The sequence below is a fragment of the Chenopodium album genome, chromosome 24 (assembly GCF_948465745.1).
Source record: "Chenopodium album chromosome 24, dcCheAlbu1.1, whole genome shotgun sequence".
Lineage (NCBI taxonomy): Eukaryota > Viridiplantae > Streptophyta > Magnoliopsida > Caryophyllales > Amaranthaceae > Chenopodium > Chenopodium album.
Window position 1 is genome coordinate 11,302,434 of NC_137857.1, and position 19,106 is coordinate 11,321,539.

A 19,106-nucleotide genomic window follows, 5' to 3' on the forward strand; every position below is an offset into this window, starting at 1 on the left:
TAGGTGTATTCCGAGTGTTAATGTGTTGTATACCTTTCCATTGATTCTTCTGTAATTTTTTTTTTTTGGCTGTCTTATATATTCCTTTCTCCTCCAAGGCTGCTCCATTTTAGTTTTTGCTCAATTATGGTTCAAACAGCCAGTCTTTTCCGTCTTGGGTCCAGATTCTTAGATTATTTGTGAGGTTAGATGGATTGGAAGATCTACTTTTATCTGTTTGGTAGGCCTTGTCTTCTCTAAACTTCTACATTCGTGGCTTTATGCTCGTACCAGAGGTTATAAAGCAATCGAAAGCAAGGTATCTAAATAAAAAAAAGCCTTTAATAATGTATTACGTCAGAATAACAACCCATGTACCCAGCTATAGTTATGCTAGAAGTGCATTATAGCTACACCAGAACGAGCAGTGCTTCATCTCTTCCCTTAAAAAACACTTTACACATACATGTTTTCATTGGTATTTCAAATTAGTATTGCACAATACTGTTTTCACCTGCTTGGGGAACCTTAGCCTTCTTAGGGCATGCCTGGAATTCCAGAAATAATGAAGAGGGTAATATCTAATGGGGTAGATTCTACTAGAGTATTGATTTAGAGAATAGTAATTCATTTTCTTAGGTTTAGCAACAATCTTGGGGTAAAAGACCACCACTTCATGGCAATCGGCGGCAACGTCGTTGCTAAATTTGAGACCACCACGAGCATCGCCTCATTTGAAGGATCAAAAGCTCTAACCTTTTGTTCAACTATCTCTTCCACCAATGGCTCCGATTTAAGATACTTGTTCGTAATTCGCCGGAACTGATGAGCTATGGTGGCGGCTATAATGGCGGCCAACAGCTTCAATTGGGTGGAGGGATATGGAGGTGAAGGAGATAGTATATAGCAGGGGAGAAGGAAGATATAGTATAGCATTGGAGAGTGTTTTTTTACAGGGGAAATTATTACGCTAGGGGGAGGTGGTAATTTTTAACCCCTTTTTAGGAAAATAGGTTAACCCACTAATTAATTACCCTAGATCCAAACTTTAAAAAGATCCAGAATTTTTACTCATGTATTTTTTCCCCTCTCATTACACCCATTCCAGGCAGCTCCTTAAAGGTAGATAAAGAGGTTTAAAATCTTGATGTAACTAGATCTGAAGAGTCATCTATTTTCCTGATGATTGGTAATCTGGAAAAAGGATTCAAGAATGTGTCAAAAAGGTTGATAAGTTCTCTCCACTCTCTTACCTATGGATACCTCCTAAAGTTGAAATTACAAGAAGATTGTGCCGTTGACAATCCAAAGAGGCGTAGGGGAAAAAGGTGTTAAAATTTGCTATCATATGACCATATTTATGAATACCATGCAATCCTCACTTCTACTATATATATATAAGCTGGGATGCCGGTAAAATAATTTTCCAAGAAATAGTGTAATGGTATTAAGCTTATCTTCTCATTCTAATCCAATACCCTGATCTGAACTTTTTCATCGTGTAAAATATTTTTCCAAGGATTACTCTAAGGAACATAAGTTTATGTTCTTTTAATAATACCTTTATTTGAACTTTTTCAACCTTATTTTGAACTTTTTGATCCTTCACTTGTAGCAACTTAGTAGCCCTTAGCTTATAAGAACTCATTATCCCTTAGTTTATAGGAACCTATTAGCCCCTAACTTATAAGAACTTATTAGCCCTAAACTTATATGAATTCATCAGCCTTTAAATTAACTTGATGAAATTATGAGTTGAAAATGTTAGCTTCTGTTTGAAATTATCTGGAACTTATTTTAGATCTGAACTTCTTTATAAGAGGACATGAAGTGTTTGCCTTTGTATTCAACTTTCTAGTGCCAATTTCTTATTCCATTTGCTATATGCTTAAAAAGGTTGGGGAGGCTGCATTGTCCATTTTGCATAGCATGGTTGCCGCCCGGTCTGATCTAGATGATGCTGGTGAGATAGTCACCCCAACACCTAGGGTGAAGCGTATCTTATCAAGCCCACGTTGTCTTCCGCATATTTCTCAGGTATTATTTTGCTTACTTTTCAAATCATATCCTTGTTTGGTTCCCCTTTATTGTCAATTTTGGTATCTGTATGATACATGTTTGTCAGCCTACAGCTGCAATTGTCCTGCTTGTTGTGTACCTGTTTTTCTCTCTGAATGAGCTTAACACATAGTTATATTATCAACATTGCATGGAATGGCATCTATCATGAAGATTGGTATGTGATGCTATAGATGTAGAACCTCAGTACAACTACACATTCTGAATTATTTTTTGGTGATAATCTTAAATGAATGGCTCTGGATTGCCCTCTATTATTAGGCTTCTGTTACTTGGGTGTAGATCAGCATGGGCCAGCTACAGCTGTTTGAATTCATCTTAGTGATTAATCGAATTACAGAACATAATGTCTTAGTTGATTACTCATAAGGGATATAACTTTACTGTGCAAGATAAGCTTTAATACGTATGTATGAAGATATCTCTGCTCTAAGATTGCACCTGGAGTCATGCAGTTCATATATGAACAGAGTGAGAGCAAGGAGGCAAGAAAGAGAAAGAAAATGAAGAAGAGGCAGGAGAAACAAGTGTGAGAAAATATTCAGTTAAGACAATTAATGCTGAAATAATTTTGACCTCAAAATTAAGACTTTTGCTTGTTTTAACCAAACACCAAATACTGTCCTCCATCCTGTTGAAGCTTTAATGTCAGATTGAAGGGTATGGTTTTTTGATAAGCTTCCGGATGTAGAATGATGCACCTCCTGGTCAAATTTTTAACATGATCTAGGAGTGAGTGATGATGAAACCTTAGGTATACATCTCTGACCTTCTTGTTAATATCAGAAGGGGCACAACAAAATCGCTCAAGTCCCCCCATTATAGATGACAGTAAAAAGGTATTCTGCTTTGACTTTTCTTGAGGTTGCAAACAGTCTATCTCTAATGAATTAAAAAATGAATAATAAAGTACTAAAATACTAACATTAACCTCACTGGCTATCCATCTTCATTAATTGTGCAACATTTTAGAGGTTTACACTGATACAGATGCATACCAGGACATAATGAGTCTGAAGCACCAACTATTCCTGATGCAGCACCCTTTACTTCACATTGTTCTTTTCTATTAATTTAAGAGACGATGTTGTGTCAGTGCAATCGTAGGTTGTTGAAGGTAACGTTTTAGACGAGTGACTATTTTCTGGACATGGAGAAGTGAAGATTATTTGTATATGAAGGAACTGGGAAGCACATACCTAGTACTTGTTAGAGATTTAACTGCATGGAATGATAAAACTTGGATATGCTGGCAGTTAGATATGTTATTATAAATTTATAAGAACCTCTACTGCTCACTTGGCAACAAAATATGTTTAAATTGAGGAAAATCTTTAGAATTCTGTTTAATGAATTCCAACACTCAGAAAGTAGAGGGAAGAGTTTGTTATGTAAGATACCCTTGCTCATTTGAAAGTGATACTCCTATAATCTGAATATCAATCAATCAATCAAAGCCTTAATCCCATAAGTGAGTTCGGCTAACATGAACCAAATTTGATTATTCCGTGTAGTCATCGACATAAATCTTCCTCCTCCATCTCTAACGGTCCAATGCTTCATCCTCATGCAAATCCATATATCTCATATCCTTCCTAACTCCTTCCAACCAAGTCATTTTCGGTCTCTCTCTCCCTCGTTTAAGCCCTCCATGGTCCCACTCTTCTATAATCTGAATGCAAAACATTTAACTTCTCAAGGAAGTTGTGTTGTCTCCCCCCCCTCCTCCCCCACCCCCACCCTTGAGTATTTCTGTTTTTTCTCTGATTTATGGAAAAATGTGTTCCAGTTGTCGCAATTGGTCTTGAATAAGGAAATGTCAATCGTAGCTAACTACATGTATGTTTAATAGTAATGAAAAATACCTCTTGGAAATCACATATCGTTGTGGTTTCATATCGGTAGGAGCAACGACCTTCATTAATAGTAGCCCATGTGTTGAAAAGTGCATCTAATTCACCCAAAAGTGCTTTAAATGTAATAGGTTTGCCATTTCAATGTCCATGTGAGTTAATTTGTGATCTGATTTATAAAAACTATAACATAGTGTCTTCTTTACCTTCTGTATGGTGTGGTTAAGTTCCTCTCCTGTCAAGGATTTTGGTATAAATAATATGTTTTCAGTGTTTTCTTGTTTGATACTGCTTAATGATGCCTTATTGTGAATAAATTACTGTTTTACAGTTATTTCACTATAATTTTATATTTGTTAAATCCTTCAAAATTTAAACTTCACTAACTGAATCCTCAGTAAATATGTTTACCTGTTGTTGATATTATAGGCTATTCTCTCTGGAGAACCGAGTATTGTGGAGGCTGCTGCTGCATTGCTAAAGGCTGTTGTTACAAGAAATCCTAAGGCAATGATACGGCTTTATAGCACTGGGACATTTTATTTTGCCCTTGCCTACCCTGGGTCTAATCTTCATTCCATTTCACAACTTTTCCACATGACACATGTGCATCAAGCATTTCATGGTGGGGAAGAAGCAGCTGTTTCTTCTTCATTGCCATTGGCTAAACGTAGTGTTTTGGGTGGCCTCCTCCCAGAATCCTTGCTATATGTATTAGAGCGCTCTGGACCATCTGCATTCGCTGCAGCTATGGTCTCTGATTCTGATACTCCTGAGATTATATGGACCCATAAAATGAGGGCTGAGAATCTCATTCGACAGGTTATTACTTGAGCTCGTATTTTTTTAGCTGCATTTTCTTATGCTACTTATACATTGATTAATCTGATAAATTCTCCCAAAAGTTGGTCGGATATTATCATATTTCATTATGCTTTCACTCGTTTTCTTCTTAACTGCATTTTTTATACTACTTATACATTGAAAATCTGATAAATTCTCCCGAAGTTGATCAGATATTATCATATTTCATTATGCTTTACGTTATCTGCATATAATCACCAATGTCTGAGAAGTGTTATATTTTCTTTATATATACCTAAAGCTTTGGCGTTTTCTAACAGGTTTTGCAGCATCTTGGTGACTTTCCTCAGAAGTTGTCCCAACATTGCCATGCACTTTATGATTATGCTCCTATGCCACCAGTTACTTATCCTGAACTAAGGGATGAAATGTGGTGCCATCGTTATTATCTCAGGAATTTGTGTGACGAGATACGATTTCCAAATTGGCCTATCGTTGAGCATGTTGAGTTTCTACAGTCATTATTGGCAATGTGGCGTGAAGAGCTGACACGAAAGCCCATGGATCTTTCTGAGGAAGAAGCTTGCAAGATATTGGAGATAAGTTTTGAGGACTTGTCAGCTGAAGATTCCTCAAAAAGTCACCTTTCTGAAATTTCTGAGGAAAATGGGAGCTTGTCCAAGAAAATTGAGAATATTGATGAAGAAAAATTGAAACGACAGTATAGGAAGTTGGCAATCAAATATCATCCTGACAAAAATCCTGAAGGACGGGAAATATTTCTTGCAGTCCAGAAAGCTTATGAGCGCCTGCAGGTAGCTCGTGATTTAATGTTCTTTTATCTACTTGTCTTTGTTAATTTTACATGTATGATCCGCATAATGCATTTCAAGGTTTTACATGTATATTACTGATTACTTCCTCTGTCCCACATCTCACTATAGGTTTATTTTCCTCCTACATTTACATTACTCCCTCCGTCCCTAAATTACATTCCTCCTTTCTATTTTTGGTATTTCAAAATTACATTCCTCCTTTCTATTTTTGGTAACTCTCTTTTTTTGTTTATATTTAATACTTCCTCACTCATCTTTACCTAATCTCACTCATAATCCTTGTGCCAAATTACAATGAATATGATTGGTTAAAAATTTTCAATTAGGAGCATGTGATTGGTCCTTTTTTTTTTGCAAAGGATTGATGATATGTCATGAGTAATAATTAATCTATCTTTGTACTTCCCATAGCATTATCTAATCATTGTTATTTGTCTTACTCATTCTTCCTTAATTCCCGTGTAAATTTCCAAAGAGGAATGTAATTTAGGGACGGAGGGAGTACTTCTTTTGGAGTTTTTTTTCCCCTTCTACATTTCCATTGCTTCCGTTGCCCCCACAATGTTTCTCACAACAGGGGTTTGGCACAATTATCATACGTAAAATATAGATGAGTGTAGGATATTGTCAGTATTTTATTATAAGAATAAACCGGTGATAAAAGAAGGATTAAAAATTTATACCTTGTCCACTTTTGTGTATTTTCTGCTGACTGTTCATCTATTTGAATAAATAGTGGAATTAGTAAATTAAAACTTTTTTTTTTTTTTGGGGGGGGGGGGGGTGGTTGGGGTGGGGAGTGGGGGTAAGGAGAAGGCCCTATGGGCAGGATGCCAGGAACCCTGCTCCATCTAACTCAACCTGGATTAACAGTAAAGTCCCTAAGAATGTGCGAGCCTGGGAGAATTGGGGGGGGGGGGCACACAAGGGAGTTCCCACCCGTTAAGAGCCTTTTAAAGGGGTTGGATCTACAACCTTACGGTTGAGAGAAGGATAAGTAAGAGAGAATAGAGAGAGATGAAGATAAAAAGGGAAAGGTGAAAATCAAATTTGGCCATCCAGTTAAGGGAATTGTGAAAATGTTGTGGTTTTTGGATGAATCTATGGGCCTCCAACTTCATGATTTCACCATTTGAATATGACGCTTGTATTATTGTTTCCTTGGGTTTGTGACTATAGGGATCTTTTTGCCAGTGTTTTGGTTCATTTGGAGAGTGAAATATTATTGTAGATTGAAATAATGTGAAGTATTGTATTTATAGCTATCATTATCTAAGAAGGGAATGCTAAATTGATTATCCAACTGTGTTTGCTTAACATATCTTTTTGACCTCAATTGACTGCTGCTTAAAATTCTTCTTGTCTCCAATCTGTGCTCAGACCTTGGTGTGTGTTATAAGAAGTGGAAGGTTATTTCATTACTCCCTCCACCATGTCTACTCAATTCCTATTTTTATCCGTTCTTTTTTGTTTTATTTGCTTTGCCTTATTCTCTTATAGGCATACCCCTTAACCATCTTATCCCTCTTACCCCACAACTCCCGCACACTCCCTCAATTCAATTTTTTCTTACACCCATCCACCTCTTTACACCCTTTTTTTAGTTTCTCTTACATTCACACCTTTTCCAAACTTAAATTACATACCTACAGTAACCAAGAAGAACATAGAAGAACAGAGGGAGTACAATTTTAATTTGGAAACTGACTATAAGCTGACCTCTACATGGTTGTTGAGTATCTTTGAAAGCAATTTGCAACATTTTCCTTTGTTTCAATACATTTACATCTCTGTCAAACTCGGTGTTTTGCTGGAAGTGAGCTCTACTTCTGTTTTCTTTTTCTTTTAGCTCTGTCTGCTGTTGTATTGAGCAGATTGCAGAAACCAAACTAGGTTAATTGGTAGAAGGTCTTGCCTGGCAGTATTAAACTGTTTTTGAAACTAAATGTTCTATAAACGAGTAAAAATGACCTTTTTAAATTTGCCATGCGATTTATGCTTTCTCAGTATGCATTGAGCTGAATTTGGGTGTCCTTATCTAGTTTAACTTTCTTAAATTGTAGTTGTATATTAATATTATATGCTATTCATGATACTTAATGGGGTTGGACATAATCTAATGATTCAAGAATCTAATTGCAGGCCTGGCTTGATGTCAAGCCCCTTTTAAAAATATATATTTATTTTCTTTTGTTCTCAAACATAGAACTGTGGACTGCCTCTTTGCTTGTGAAGTGGCTGTCTATATCTTTTTTTTTTTTTTTCTTTTTTTCTTTTTTTAATGTTGTTATTATTTATTTATTTATTTATTTTGTATAAAACTTTTTAAAGGCTTTCTTGACAAAGTGTGATATGAAAGGCTTGTGCAGTCCTTTGATCAGTTTACCTTATGTGACTCTTTGTAGGCTTCTATGCAAGGTTTGCAAGGTCCACAGCTATGGAGGGTGCTGCTTTTATTAAAGGGACAGTGTATCTTATACAGACGTTATGGAAATGTTTTAGAACCGTTTAAGTATGCTGGATATCCAATGTTGCTCAGTGCAATCACTGTGGACAAGGATGATAATAATTTTTTGTCTTCTGATAGAGCATCACTTCTTGTTGCAGCATCTGAGCTTACTTTCCTCACGTATACAGCTACTCTAATTATGTTTCAATTTTATAATTTACAGTTATTGTAGCTGATGTATTTCCTGTTTGTAATAATTTTTTGCTTTCTTCTGTGTAGATGTGCATCTTCCTCTTTGAATGGAGAAGAGCTTGTGAGGGATGGTGGGATACAGCTTCTTGCAACTCTTCTTTCTCGTTGTATGTGTGTTGTACAGCCAACTACCGCGGCGAGTGAACCCTCTGCAATTATTGTCACAAATGTGATGCAAACATTTGCTGTTTTGAGCCAATTTGAGATTGCTAGGGTTGAGATGCTTCAATTATCTGGTCTAATTGAGGATATTGTACATTGCACTGAACTTGAGTTGACTCCTGGAGCGGTTGATGCTGCTCTTCAGACAATTGCTCATCTTTCTGTTTCATCTGAACTGCAAGATGCACTGATAAAGGCAGGGGTGCTATGGTATGTTGTTGAAGTGCATATTTTCTTTATTAGTTAAGAGTAGTGATATTTGCCCCTAAGAGAAGAGGTGAGACATAAGATATGGGGAGATGAATGTGATGGGAGGGAAGGTAAGTATGTGATTGGTTGGTTGTATTAGGGCAGCCTACTGTCGCTGGTAATATAGGCTGTGTTGGAATGACATTTTATATAAAGTGGGCGTTAAGTTCTTATGGAATAGAAATCAGGTTCTAAATTTGGATTAGTGCCGATTTTTATTGGATGATTCGTGATAAAAACCAGAAATCCAGATCTGTTGTTTGTAACCTTTGTTGTGAACAGGTTTGTAGCTTCCTATGATGACTAATTAGTTACATGTGGTGGTTTTCAGGTACCTGTTGCCTTTGTTGCTTCAGTATGATTCTACGGCAGAAGAATCTGATGTGATAGAGACACATGGCGTTGGTGCCAGTGTTCAAGTTGCTAAAAACTTGCATGCTGCTCGAGCATCAGAGGCCCTATCGAGGCTAAGTGGTCTATGTACAGATGTGGTTCCAGTGCCATATAATGAAGCTACAGTTGTTGCCCTTCAGGCTCTGCTAACCCCTAAGCTGGCTAGTATGTTGAAGGAACAAACACCAAAAGAACTATTATCAAAAGTAAATTCCAATTTGGAGTCTCCAGAGGTAGATTCCATTTTCTTTAATCCTTACTCAGGCTAAGATACAGTTTTATGTTTTGTGGTTATTCTTTAATGTTCATTTGATGTGTATTATCTGAGACGTCAAAATAATAATGTCAATAAGAATTTAGAATCATTCCTTTTTAGTCTAATTGTAGCTTTGCATCCATAATAAGAACAGCTAAACAGAGTTTAAGGTAAAATTTTGGAAACTTCATTGTAACCAGCCTTCTGTAAATCTGTATCCATAATAATTGAAGCTGCTGTGTAGGTGCAACCAACATTATGCTTCAAGGTGACCTCTACATGCTTCTTTTTTTTTTTTTTTTTTTTTTTTAAATAATAAAAAATATGCTCAGTGTCCCCTCCGTTAACATGAACAAAGATGTGATCTCCATAGGCATTCATGTCAATCCAGAATCCCTATTTATGTCATGCCCTTATGTCTTTGCCATCGAGGTCAAACTTGGCTTACCTTTAATTCTCTTAATATCTCCATTCCAACTCTTTATTCTTTGGTACTATGTCCCTTGGCGTGGAATGTATCCAAAAGACAAAGGATAGTGAAACTTAACAGTACTCTAGTGTTTGATAAGTGCACCTAGGCTCTGAGGCGTTACCGGTCATGGGTTTTTTTTTTTCCTGGTTCAGGCTAAGCTATTTCAATGAGGTGCACCATGTTGCAACTTTAGGCTCACAACAGCTTTTTGAGGATATTTTTTTTATTATTTACTATATTCGCCTATGGAGGTTACGGAAATGCACATGTTAAGATGGATGTGCGGGTACAATCTAAGAGATAGAATCAGAAATGAGGTTATTAGCAAGAAAGTGGGTGTTGTAGGCATTGCAGACAAACTAAAGGAAAACCGTCTGTGTTGGTTTGGACATGTAAGACGGACACCGATACGAAGAGTGGAAAAGTGGGACCATGGAGGGGTTAAACGAGGGAGAGGGAGACAGAAAATGACTTGGTTGGAAGGATTTAGGAAGGATATGAAGCATATGGATTTGCATGAGAATGAGGTATTTGATCGTAAGGGATGGAGGAGGAAGATTTTTGTGGATGACTCTACGGAATTATCACTTTTGGTTAATTTAGCCAACCCCACTTATGCGATTTAGGCTTTGATTGATTCACTGAGGCACATGAAGGCGTGCCTTAGGCGCTAAAACACCTTAGTCACCTTGAGCTTTTTTATACATTGCACTACACAATAGAAAAAACTGTTTGGGGGATGTAATATACTACCTCCGGTTCAATTTACTCGCAACAAACGAATATTTTATGTCTCACAAATAATACCCGTTTGTTGCGAGTAAATTGAACCGGAGGTAGTATAAGAAATTCAAAATTTATAACTCCAATATGTCCAGTATAAGAAAAATATTATAAGGGCAATCCCTGGAGCTGCAGGATTCAGCAGTATTTGAATTAATGTAGAAAAATATCAACATTTTATAATCTGGCATTTATTAATCACTCAAGCCCTTTGGCTCCCTTTAGTTGCCCATATAAGGAGCCTTTTTAGGTTGATTACAATAGTTGCTGATCTGCTGAAGAACTACATAATTTTCCCTGTAGAAATGTCTTCAACATTGCTGATAGATAGTAATGCTGCCCATCTCCAGTTTGTCTTGTAATTTCTGGCCTCAACATCAGGCTGGTCTTTCCCAGGGCTCCATCTCTCTCTTGCTTGCATAGAGAATACATGCTTTTGGATGTTGAGAGGCTCACAGTGGAATTTCAGACTAGCCTTATTATCAATTTCTAATACCCGGACACTGCACCCCCAATTTTTTTTATAATTGTATTTTATGTATTAATATTTATTTTAAGGATTTTAATAGAATTTTTTTCTCAAGTACAGATTATATGGAATTCTTCAACACGGTCTGAACTGTTGAAGTTTGTCGAGGAGCAGCGAACATCACAAGGTCCTGATGGCTCATATGATCTTAAAGATTCACATGAATTCACATATACCTCTCTATCCAAGGAGCTCTGTGTTGGAAATGTTTACTTAAGGGTCTACAATGATCAACCAGATTTTGAGATCAGTGAACCAGAAGGTTTCTGTATTGCCCTTGTTGAATTTATTTATTCTATAGTACATGAGATAAGCCCTACCACTTTACTTCCGAGTACTGAAGATCAAAGTACCTCCAAAAATACAAAGTCTGAATCGGAAAATGAATTGGAAGATCAGTCACATGGTCAGCTGACTACTAGTCGTGATGATTCTATAATTGTTTCTGATGCAACGGTTTCAATAGAAGATGATTCAAGTGTGCTGAAAAAGCTACAGTCTGCGTTGACTTCACTTAAGGTAAATAGATTCCTGTGCTAAAGATTCTAGTGTGAGCTCCTTATTAAATTATTTATTGAATTAATTGTGTTGCAGAACCTGCTGACTAGTAATCCAAATTTGGCTTCCGTTTTTTCAACCAACGAAAGGCTTTTACCTATATTTGAATGCTTTTCGGTTTCTGATGCATCCACTACTGGAATATCTCAACTGTGCTTGAATGTGCTGTCTCTCTTGACTGCCTATGCTCCCTGTTTAGAAGCTATGGTTGCTGATGGATCTAGTCTTCTTCTCCTACTTCAAATGCTCCATTCTTCTCCGAGCTGTCGTGAAGGGGCTCTTCATGTACTTTCAGCCTTAGCAAGCACATCAGAACTTGCATGGGCAGCTGCAAAGCATGGTGGAGTAGTTTACATTCTCGAAATTTTGCTTCCATTGCAAGGTGAGATTGGACTGGCTTCAAAATTAATGTTTTCACAGAAGCATCATTTCCTAGTTAATAATACCTACTTCCTTGCACAGAAGAAATATCTTTGCCGCAGAGAGCGGCTGCAGCCTCTTTGTTAGGTAGACTTGTTGGCCAGCCCATGCATGGGCCTCGTGTTGCTATTACATTGGCACGATTCTTTCCAGATGGTCTGGTATCAATAATTAGAGATGGTCCTGGTGAAGCTGTGGTTTATGTCCTTGATCAAACAACTGAGACACCAGAACTTGTCTGGACCCCAGCTATGGCAGCTTCCTTATCTGCACAAATTGCAACTATGGCTTCAGATTTGTATAAGGAACAGATGAAGGGCCCTGTTATTGACTGGGATGTACCTGAACAAGCATCCAGCCAGCAAGAAATGAGAGATGAGCCGCAGGTATGCGATCATGTTTTCGTTATGTAATTTGTATAGTTTATCTACTTATTTTATTCGTGAGTAAACTCACAATATTGGTCACAGGTTGCGGGAATATATGTGAGATTATTCTTGAAGGATCCGAAGTTTCCTCTTAGAAATCCAAAAAGATTCCTAGAAGGACTCCTTGACCAGTATGTTTCGTCAGTGGCCGCTACCCATTATGACACACAAGCTTCTGATCCTGAACTTCCACTGCTTCTTTCTGCTGCACTTGTATCACTGCTACGAGTGCACCCTACCCTTGCAGATCATGTAGGTTACCTTGGGTATGTGCCAAAACTTGTTGCTGCAATGGCTTATGAAGGAAGGAGAGAGACAATGGCTTCAAGTGATGCTAAAAATGGAAGCTTGGATGTGGATGGTAGTTATGATACTGAAGATGCTTCATCACAGCCCAATAAACAAACTCCAAGAGAACGTATTCGTCTCAGCTGTTTGCGTGTGTTGCATCAACTTGCAGCAAGCACAACATGTGCTGAGGCTATGGCTGCAACTAGTGCAGGAACTCCTCAGGTAAACTCTGCTGTATTCCCAAAAAAGAGCAAATAACATCAGTACATCACTCCAAAGTTAGAGTTGCATGATAGCCTGTTTTCTATTTTATAATGAAAAAAATGCATCATCTACAATATTATGAATTTTTGTTATGTAATGTCATTTTGCATTTAGAGTTCGACTTTGAAATGTCTTCATATTTTTAACTAATATTGTGACATGTTCTTATGCCTGCTTCTAATTGTCGAGGAACTATACTGTAAACTTTTGCATCATTAGGATAGAAAGTGCTGTAGCATATACTTTAAGTCTTCTATCATATGCATTAGAGTTTCATGTCAATGAATTATGCATATTTATTGTCCAAAAGCAATTTTGTTTGTGTGAGTTTGGTTCAAGGGTGATCTGTGATTCCTATTAATATTTTTATGAAATAGATGAAAAGCTTCTGAACCATTCTGCGTGAGCTTTTGATAAGGATCTTAATGACCTTACCGTGAAAGGAGGGTGAATCTTGAATAGTTTCTTTACTGATTAATATGTGCATGTCATTCCCAAATCATCTCGTACTTTATAATATAATATTGAAAATCTTATTTGTATTGTCAAATCAAGTGTTAGGATGTGGGTTGGTTTCAAATGATATGGAGTCATATTGGGTCATCTCTAGGCGTGTCAGTTTTGTACAGTCTATTAATTTCAAGCAACATAGCTAGCTTTCTTATGTTAATTAGAAGTTGTAGAGTACAACTCCAAGCTTAGTAATCTTAATTGGTGTGTTGGGCTTTTTCTAAACAGCCCAATCAAATAAGCATATCCACAAGTAAGAGTGTGTCAAATCTATGTTAATATGTAAGCCAAAAAAAAAAAAAATAAAAAAAAATAAAAATAAAAACCAAACAAACAAGCCCATCACGTGTCCTCAACCCAAGTCACAAATGATAAAAAGACCTGCCAAGAGAGTCTAATATAAAGCCCAACAAGTCAACATAGATATTAATAGGTGTATGCGAGTATGACAGCGCAATAGTCTTGTCCTTGCATTGGTCCCCAAGCTCCATCAGGTTGCATCATTGCTTTCTAGGGCTTTTTTAATCAGATAAAGTGATACATATTTATCAAAAAGTATGAGGTATGGTCTCCAGATAGGGAGATGATTATATGAAGGAAAAGGTGAGTTGTTTCTGTAAGTAAAAGTTCTACTCCTGTTTTTGCTGAATTTTTGTTGAAAGTTCAATATGGACTTTTGAAGAGTGATAGTGTTTTGTAGGATAACATGAAATTATGGGCATATAAGAAAGAGAGTTCCAAAGGTTATGATGTTCCATTGTTAATGAAGAGGCCTGCTGAAGCTGTCTTTGAGACTTTGAGTGTGAAATTTGACAATGGATGTTGATTGATTATTATAATTTAATGTCTATGGTGTAACTAAATGTAGCTATCTGACATTCAGAATCCAGGGTAGGTTATTATGGAGTCAAACACCTCTTGGAGAATTTTTTTTTATTTTTTTTCTTGGGGAATAAATTGGTTTGCAGATCCATCAAGCCTAGTTTTTAAATTTTGGTTCTCTACATGAAAGGAATACAAGGATCAGATATATTAGGGCAAAGCTTTTCTATGTAAAATAACATAAAAAAAATAGCAAAGAAGAAAAGTATCGTTTTCTGAGTTCGCTGTGTTGCTGCAGCCAGTTCTAGCATGGAGCCTCAGTTGTGTTTTCCCTGGCTCTGGCTTTAACTTCCGAAGGATTACTGCCCCCTATCTTACAGTCTTTAATGTTTTTTTTTTTATTATTATTTTTTTTTAATTTTGGTTTTTTGTGGGGATGGAGGGGTTGAGGACTGCTTTCTATGAAATATATTTGAGTCGTAAATGAGGATTGAATTAGCTCTTTGAATATAGTAGGTTTGTTGCTAAATTATTTTGTGAGAATTGGATGGTGAAGGAGAAAGGTTGTTGTGGTAGAATTCTTTAAGGACTATCGACAGAATAGTAGAAATTTTTAGGAAGATTCTTCTTACTATAGTAAGTGGAATAAAGTAACTTTGAAGGAAATTGGAGCTTATAGACTGCATCCAATCATAGAGATACAACTGAGCTGGGTTAACCTGTATTTTTTTTGTGTTTCCCCTAGTTTTCTTCTTACTGAGCTTTAATACAATTTTATTCCTATAAAATTATGTGGTACCTTTGTTTCCATTTGATCTTAAGATCTTAACATTTATTATTTGCACAAATTTTTAGAAAGTAAGTCAGTGGATGAAAGAAAAAGGTGGCTAAAATAAGAGAGAGAAATTGGTGTAAAAAAAGATGTAAAAAGTAAGGGGGTGTAAGTGGAAATATTAGAATATTATGTGTAAGAGGTGTAATGTAGTAAAAGGGGTTTTCCAATAATGAAATAAAGTGAAAGTGTGTAGATGTTTTAGTAGCAAACCAAAATGGAAAGTGTTAAGATCATTTTGAAACAGAGGTAGTATTGAGGAACATATATCCTTTGGGCAATAATATAACCTTTGGGTAGTTGTTTCAAAACAAGACAACCTATCGATTATTCCTAAATATTACAACCTTTAGGTGGTGTCAATTTTAAACAAGACGAAACCTGTTGGTAACCTGTTATTACAAGTTAGTGTGACATGTGTCACTCGCTAATTTGCTGAACTTCAATTTTTTTTCACCTTCCTCTCTTCCTCTTTACCCATTTCGGCAGCCAACTCCACCACCCCTTAAACCATCCCCACCCCTTAATTTACTAGCTTGCTGCGAGACAATCGCTTGATTCACCTATGTTGTATACCAATTAATCATGGATACCCATCCTTTTAAGATTGGGGTAGTGTTAATTCTGTTAATCATCCCTAAGACCCCAATGCCACCTCTCCACAACCTCCGACTCTGCCCTGTTTTGTGGTAGTGTTCCCTCGCGTCGTCGGGATAAGGTGGGCTTGCGTCGCGGTGTTCGCCTAGGAGAAGTAGGGTTGGATGAGTGGTGTTTGGTGGAGGAGGAGAGTCGGTGGGGGAGGGGATGTTCGCCTCAAAGAGGTGGGGAAGGGAGCAGGTGTGTTGGGGTTAAGGGGGATGGGTTTGTTTTCTTATTTTTTTTATATAAAAAAATACTGATAAGAATCATTTTTTAAAAAATTAAAATATAATATTGTGATCAATTACACGATGACATGTGTCATGGGTAACCAGTTTAGTAAGTTACAAGTTTTTTGTCTTGTTTAAAATTGACACCCCCTAAAGTTTGTAATATTCATGAATAATCAAAATGTTGTCTTGTTTGAAAACAATCGCTCAAAGGTTGTATAATTAATGACAATTTTTCCTTTATCCTAACTCTTTTCTTACAGAAGAAATTTCTGCTTTCCAATACTTGTAAGTTTTAGAGGGATGACTCTGCCTAATTTTGTTTGTATCATTAGCTTTATATGGTTTAAGATGTTACATAATGTTAATTTGGTAAATGTTGCTTATTTATTTACGGCCATTGAGTATTTGAGACTATGAGTTGAAATTGTGAATTATTTATAACAGTAACTAAAGTAATAACCGCTGAAACCATTATTGTACATGTGTCGACTTCTCATAAAACGATTTCCCACCAAAACTATGTGACATCTTTTTCTTTTTTTTTTTCTTTTTTTTTCTTTTTTTTTTTCCCTTTTAAGCTAAAGACTTGGAAAGGGTAGACTAATTATACATTTTCCTGAAAGCTTTTATGACTAAATGGACTAACTACACAATTTTCTATGGAGTTTGAAAAAAAGGGTTAAAGTAATCATTTAATCATATTACAAACAAATAAGCGAAATATTAATTGATAAAATCGTGCATCACACGGGACTTAACTGGTTTGGTAATATGGAACATCGCAATGTCAGACTTTGACTTTATATAAATTTTAGCTTAGAGTTATGCATGTCTGTACTGTTTTACATATTATGCTGATTTCTGATATTGCTTAACTGATGATTAAACACTTTCATCTGACTACTCAATGACCTCATATACATATTCATGTGTTCTATCTTTCTACTCCTTTTCTTCAGGTCGTTCCACTTTTGATGAAAGCCATTGGATGGCAAGGTGGAAGCATACTAGCCCTTGAGACTCTTAAACGTGTTGTGGTTGCTGGAAATCGTGCCAGGGATGCACTTGTTGCACAGGGGCTTAAGTAAGTTTTCGAAGTTTGAATTCCTTTTGGCCAATAATTAGTTTAGTATACTTTGCTTCCTCATAGAACAATGATTGCTACATTATAAAATTTGCCATTCTTTTTCCATGGGTAAGGGAGGATTTGGGAACTCTGGAATAAGTAGTGGGTCTGAAGGGATTTCAGAAATGACCACTGAAACACTTAAGCTAGATTACCTGAAATAGTTCTGATATGCTTTTTTTTTTTTTTTTTTTTTTTTTTTATTTTATTTGGTCTCTTTGATATGCCTAATCTTTGATCTTTTTTGTGCATTTGTATAAAAGAAATAACATTATCAAGCAGGCTCTTATTACATTTATATTAATTTCCAATTATTTATTCTCTGTATATTTTTTAATATATTCTATTGAATTATTAGAATTATGTTGTTTTTGTTGTTGTTTCTCTCTTATGGCTTTCTATCATTTTAATAGATATGAAAATCCCTTTTATTAGAATAAATTATTCACCCATCCCCTTCTTTCACAATCTTATGGTATTGTCCAAAAATTCTCCTAGAATTATGTGCCCATAAAAGTGATGTATTTTTTAAGGAACGGAGGGAGTAAATACAATTTGCCTTCCTATCCCTGCTCCCTTGGAAAATATGGAACAAAATTTGGCTATTTTCCTGGATACAAATTATGCAATATCCTTTGAAGTTTTGACTTTGAGATGGTTGATAAGGATGATTAGTGAGAAGCCACTGAATTTACAAAGACTCAGTTGCTTTCCACAGTTATCGTCTTACTTTTGTTCATTTCATTATGGTGAATTCTCTGACATATTATTTTTGCCGGTATCTTTGGATTTTCCTTTCTTCTGGACAAACTAGTTTTGATAACTATTCTCATAATTGGTTCGTGATTTGTCTAGGGTTGGGCTTGTCGATGTTCTTCTTGGTCTACTTGACTGGCGAGCTGGTGGAAGGAATGGATTTTGCTCACAGATGAAGTGGAATGAATCCGAAGCATCAATTGGCCGTGTGCTTGCTGTTGAGGTTGTGGTTACTCTATACTTTAATGTATCTCAAGCATAATTTATTTTGAGCTCAACTCATAAACACATATCAGCCTGTTGACCCAATAACCAATCTTATAAAACTGAATGAGTGAAATCATTTTAATCCTACGCACTCCACATTCCACACTATCTGCTTGTCATGAATTCTTGGGTACTTTAGTTAGACTTAAAATTTTAATAATGTTAGAGAGTTGTTGCATGTGACCAAGATTACTTCTCAGTGTGTACTGAGCTTAGTGTTCTCATGTTCATGTTCACAATTGAGTTCATCATCAAATTGGATTTAAAGTTCAACTTTGATCCTTCAAATAAGCAGCTAAACCATGTTTTCAAACTCAGTTTATGTTGTAATTAGTGCTTGAGCGCATCATTAGTATAATTTAAACTCAGCTCTAATGAGGCCACTCTTTTTCTAAATTGAACTCATAAGCAAGATTGATCTCTTATAGCTTGTTTAATTATATCATAGTATATTATATAAGCTTGATTCTCTTTACTCTTAACACAAGTTTAACCTTAACATATGGTGTCTTAAATAACATGACAATAATTAACTGAACTCATTTTGTAAAAATAGTACTTAAAATATTCAATGAAAAACTAAAATAGCTTCAAGCTATCTCTCTAAACAAATATAAGTGGTCATTCTTGTTTTTAACATAAATGAATTTGTCATTCTCGAATATAATAACGAACTGTTCATAAATATGCATATATGTGTATCCCTTATTCCCTATGTTAGGCTCCGTTTGGTTAGGCGTAAAACATTTTCACTGAAAAGTGTTTTCCCATTTAACAATTAACATTGTTTGGTTTGGTGTAACACATTAAAATGTAAAACTTGGGGTGGAAAATCATTTTCCACCTTATTGAAAACATTTCCCC

General features: G+C 36.1%; 1 protein-coding gene across 2 annotated transcripts in view; it reads left to right on the top strand.

The window, feature by feature from the left end:
• LOC145612599 (dnaJ homolog subfamily C GRV2-like) overlaps positions 1 to 19,106 on the top strand; it is a 33,994-nt gene that overhangs the window by 12,390 nt on the left and 2,498 nt on the right. For both annotated transcript variants that reach the window (XM_081667938.1, XM_081667939.1), the window contains 12 exons: positions 1,876 to 2,016; positions 4,341 to 4,733; positions 5,036 to 5,530; positions 7,957 to 8,180; positions 8,280 to 8,624; positions 8,995 to 9,289; positions 11,157 to 11,615; positions 11,691 to 12,036; positions 12,117 to 12,460; positions 12,545 to 13,015; positions 17,053 to 17,177; positions 18,075 to 18,198. In XM_081667938.1, the coding sequence (XP_081524064.1) occupies positions 1,876 to 2,016; positions 4,341 to 4,733; positions 5,036 to 5,530; positions 7,957 to 8,180; positions 8,280 to 8,624; positions 8,995 to 9,289; positions 11,157 to 11,615; positions 11,691 to 12,036; positions 12,117 to 12,460; positions 12,545 to 13,015; positions 17,053 to 17,177; positions 18,075 to 18,198 (3,762 nt within the window). The remainder of the gene's footprint in view (positions 1 to 1,875; positions 2,017 to 4,340; positions 4,734 to 5,035; positions 5,531 to 7,956; positions 8,181 to 8,279; positions 8,625 to 8,994; positions 9,290 to 11,156; positions 11,616 to 11,690; positions 12,037 to 12,116; positions 12,461 to 12,544; positions 13,016 to 17,052; positions 17,178 to 18,074; positions 18,199 to 19,106) is intronic.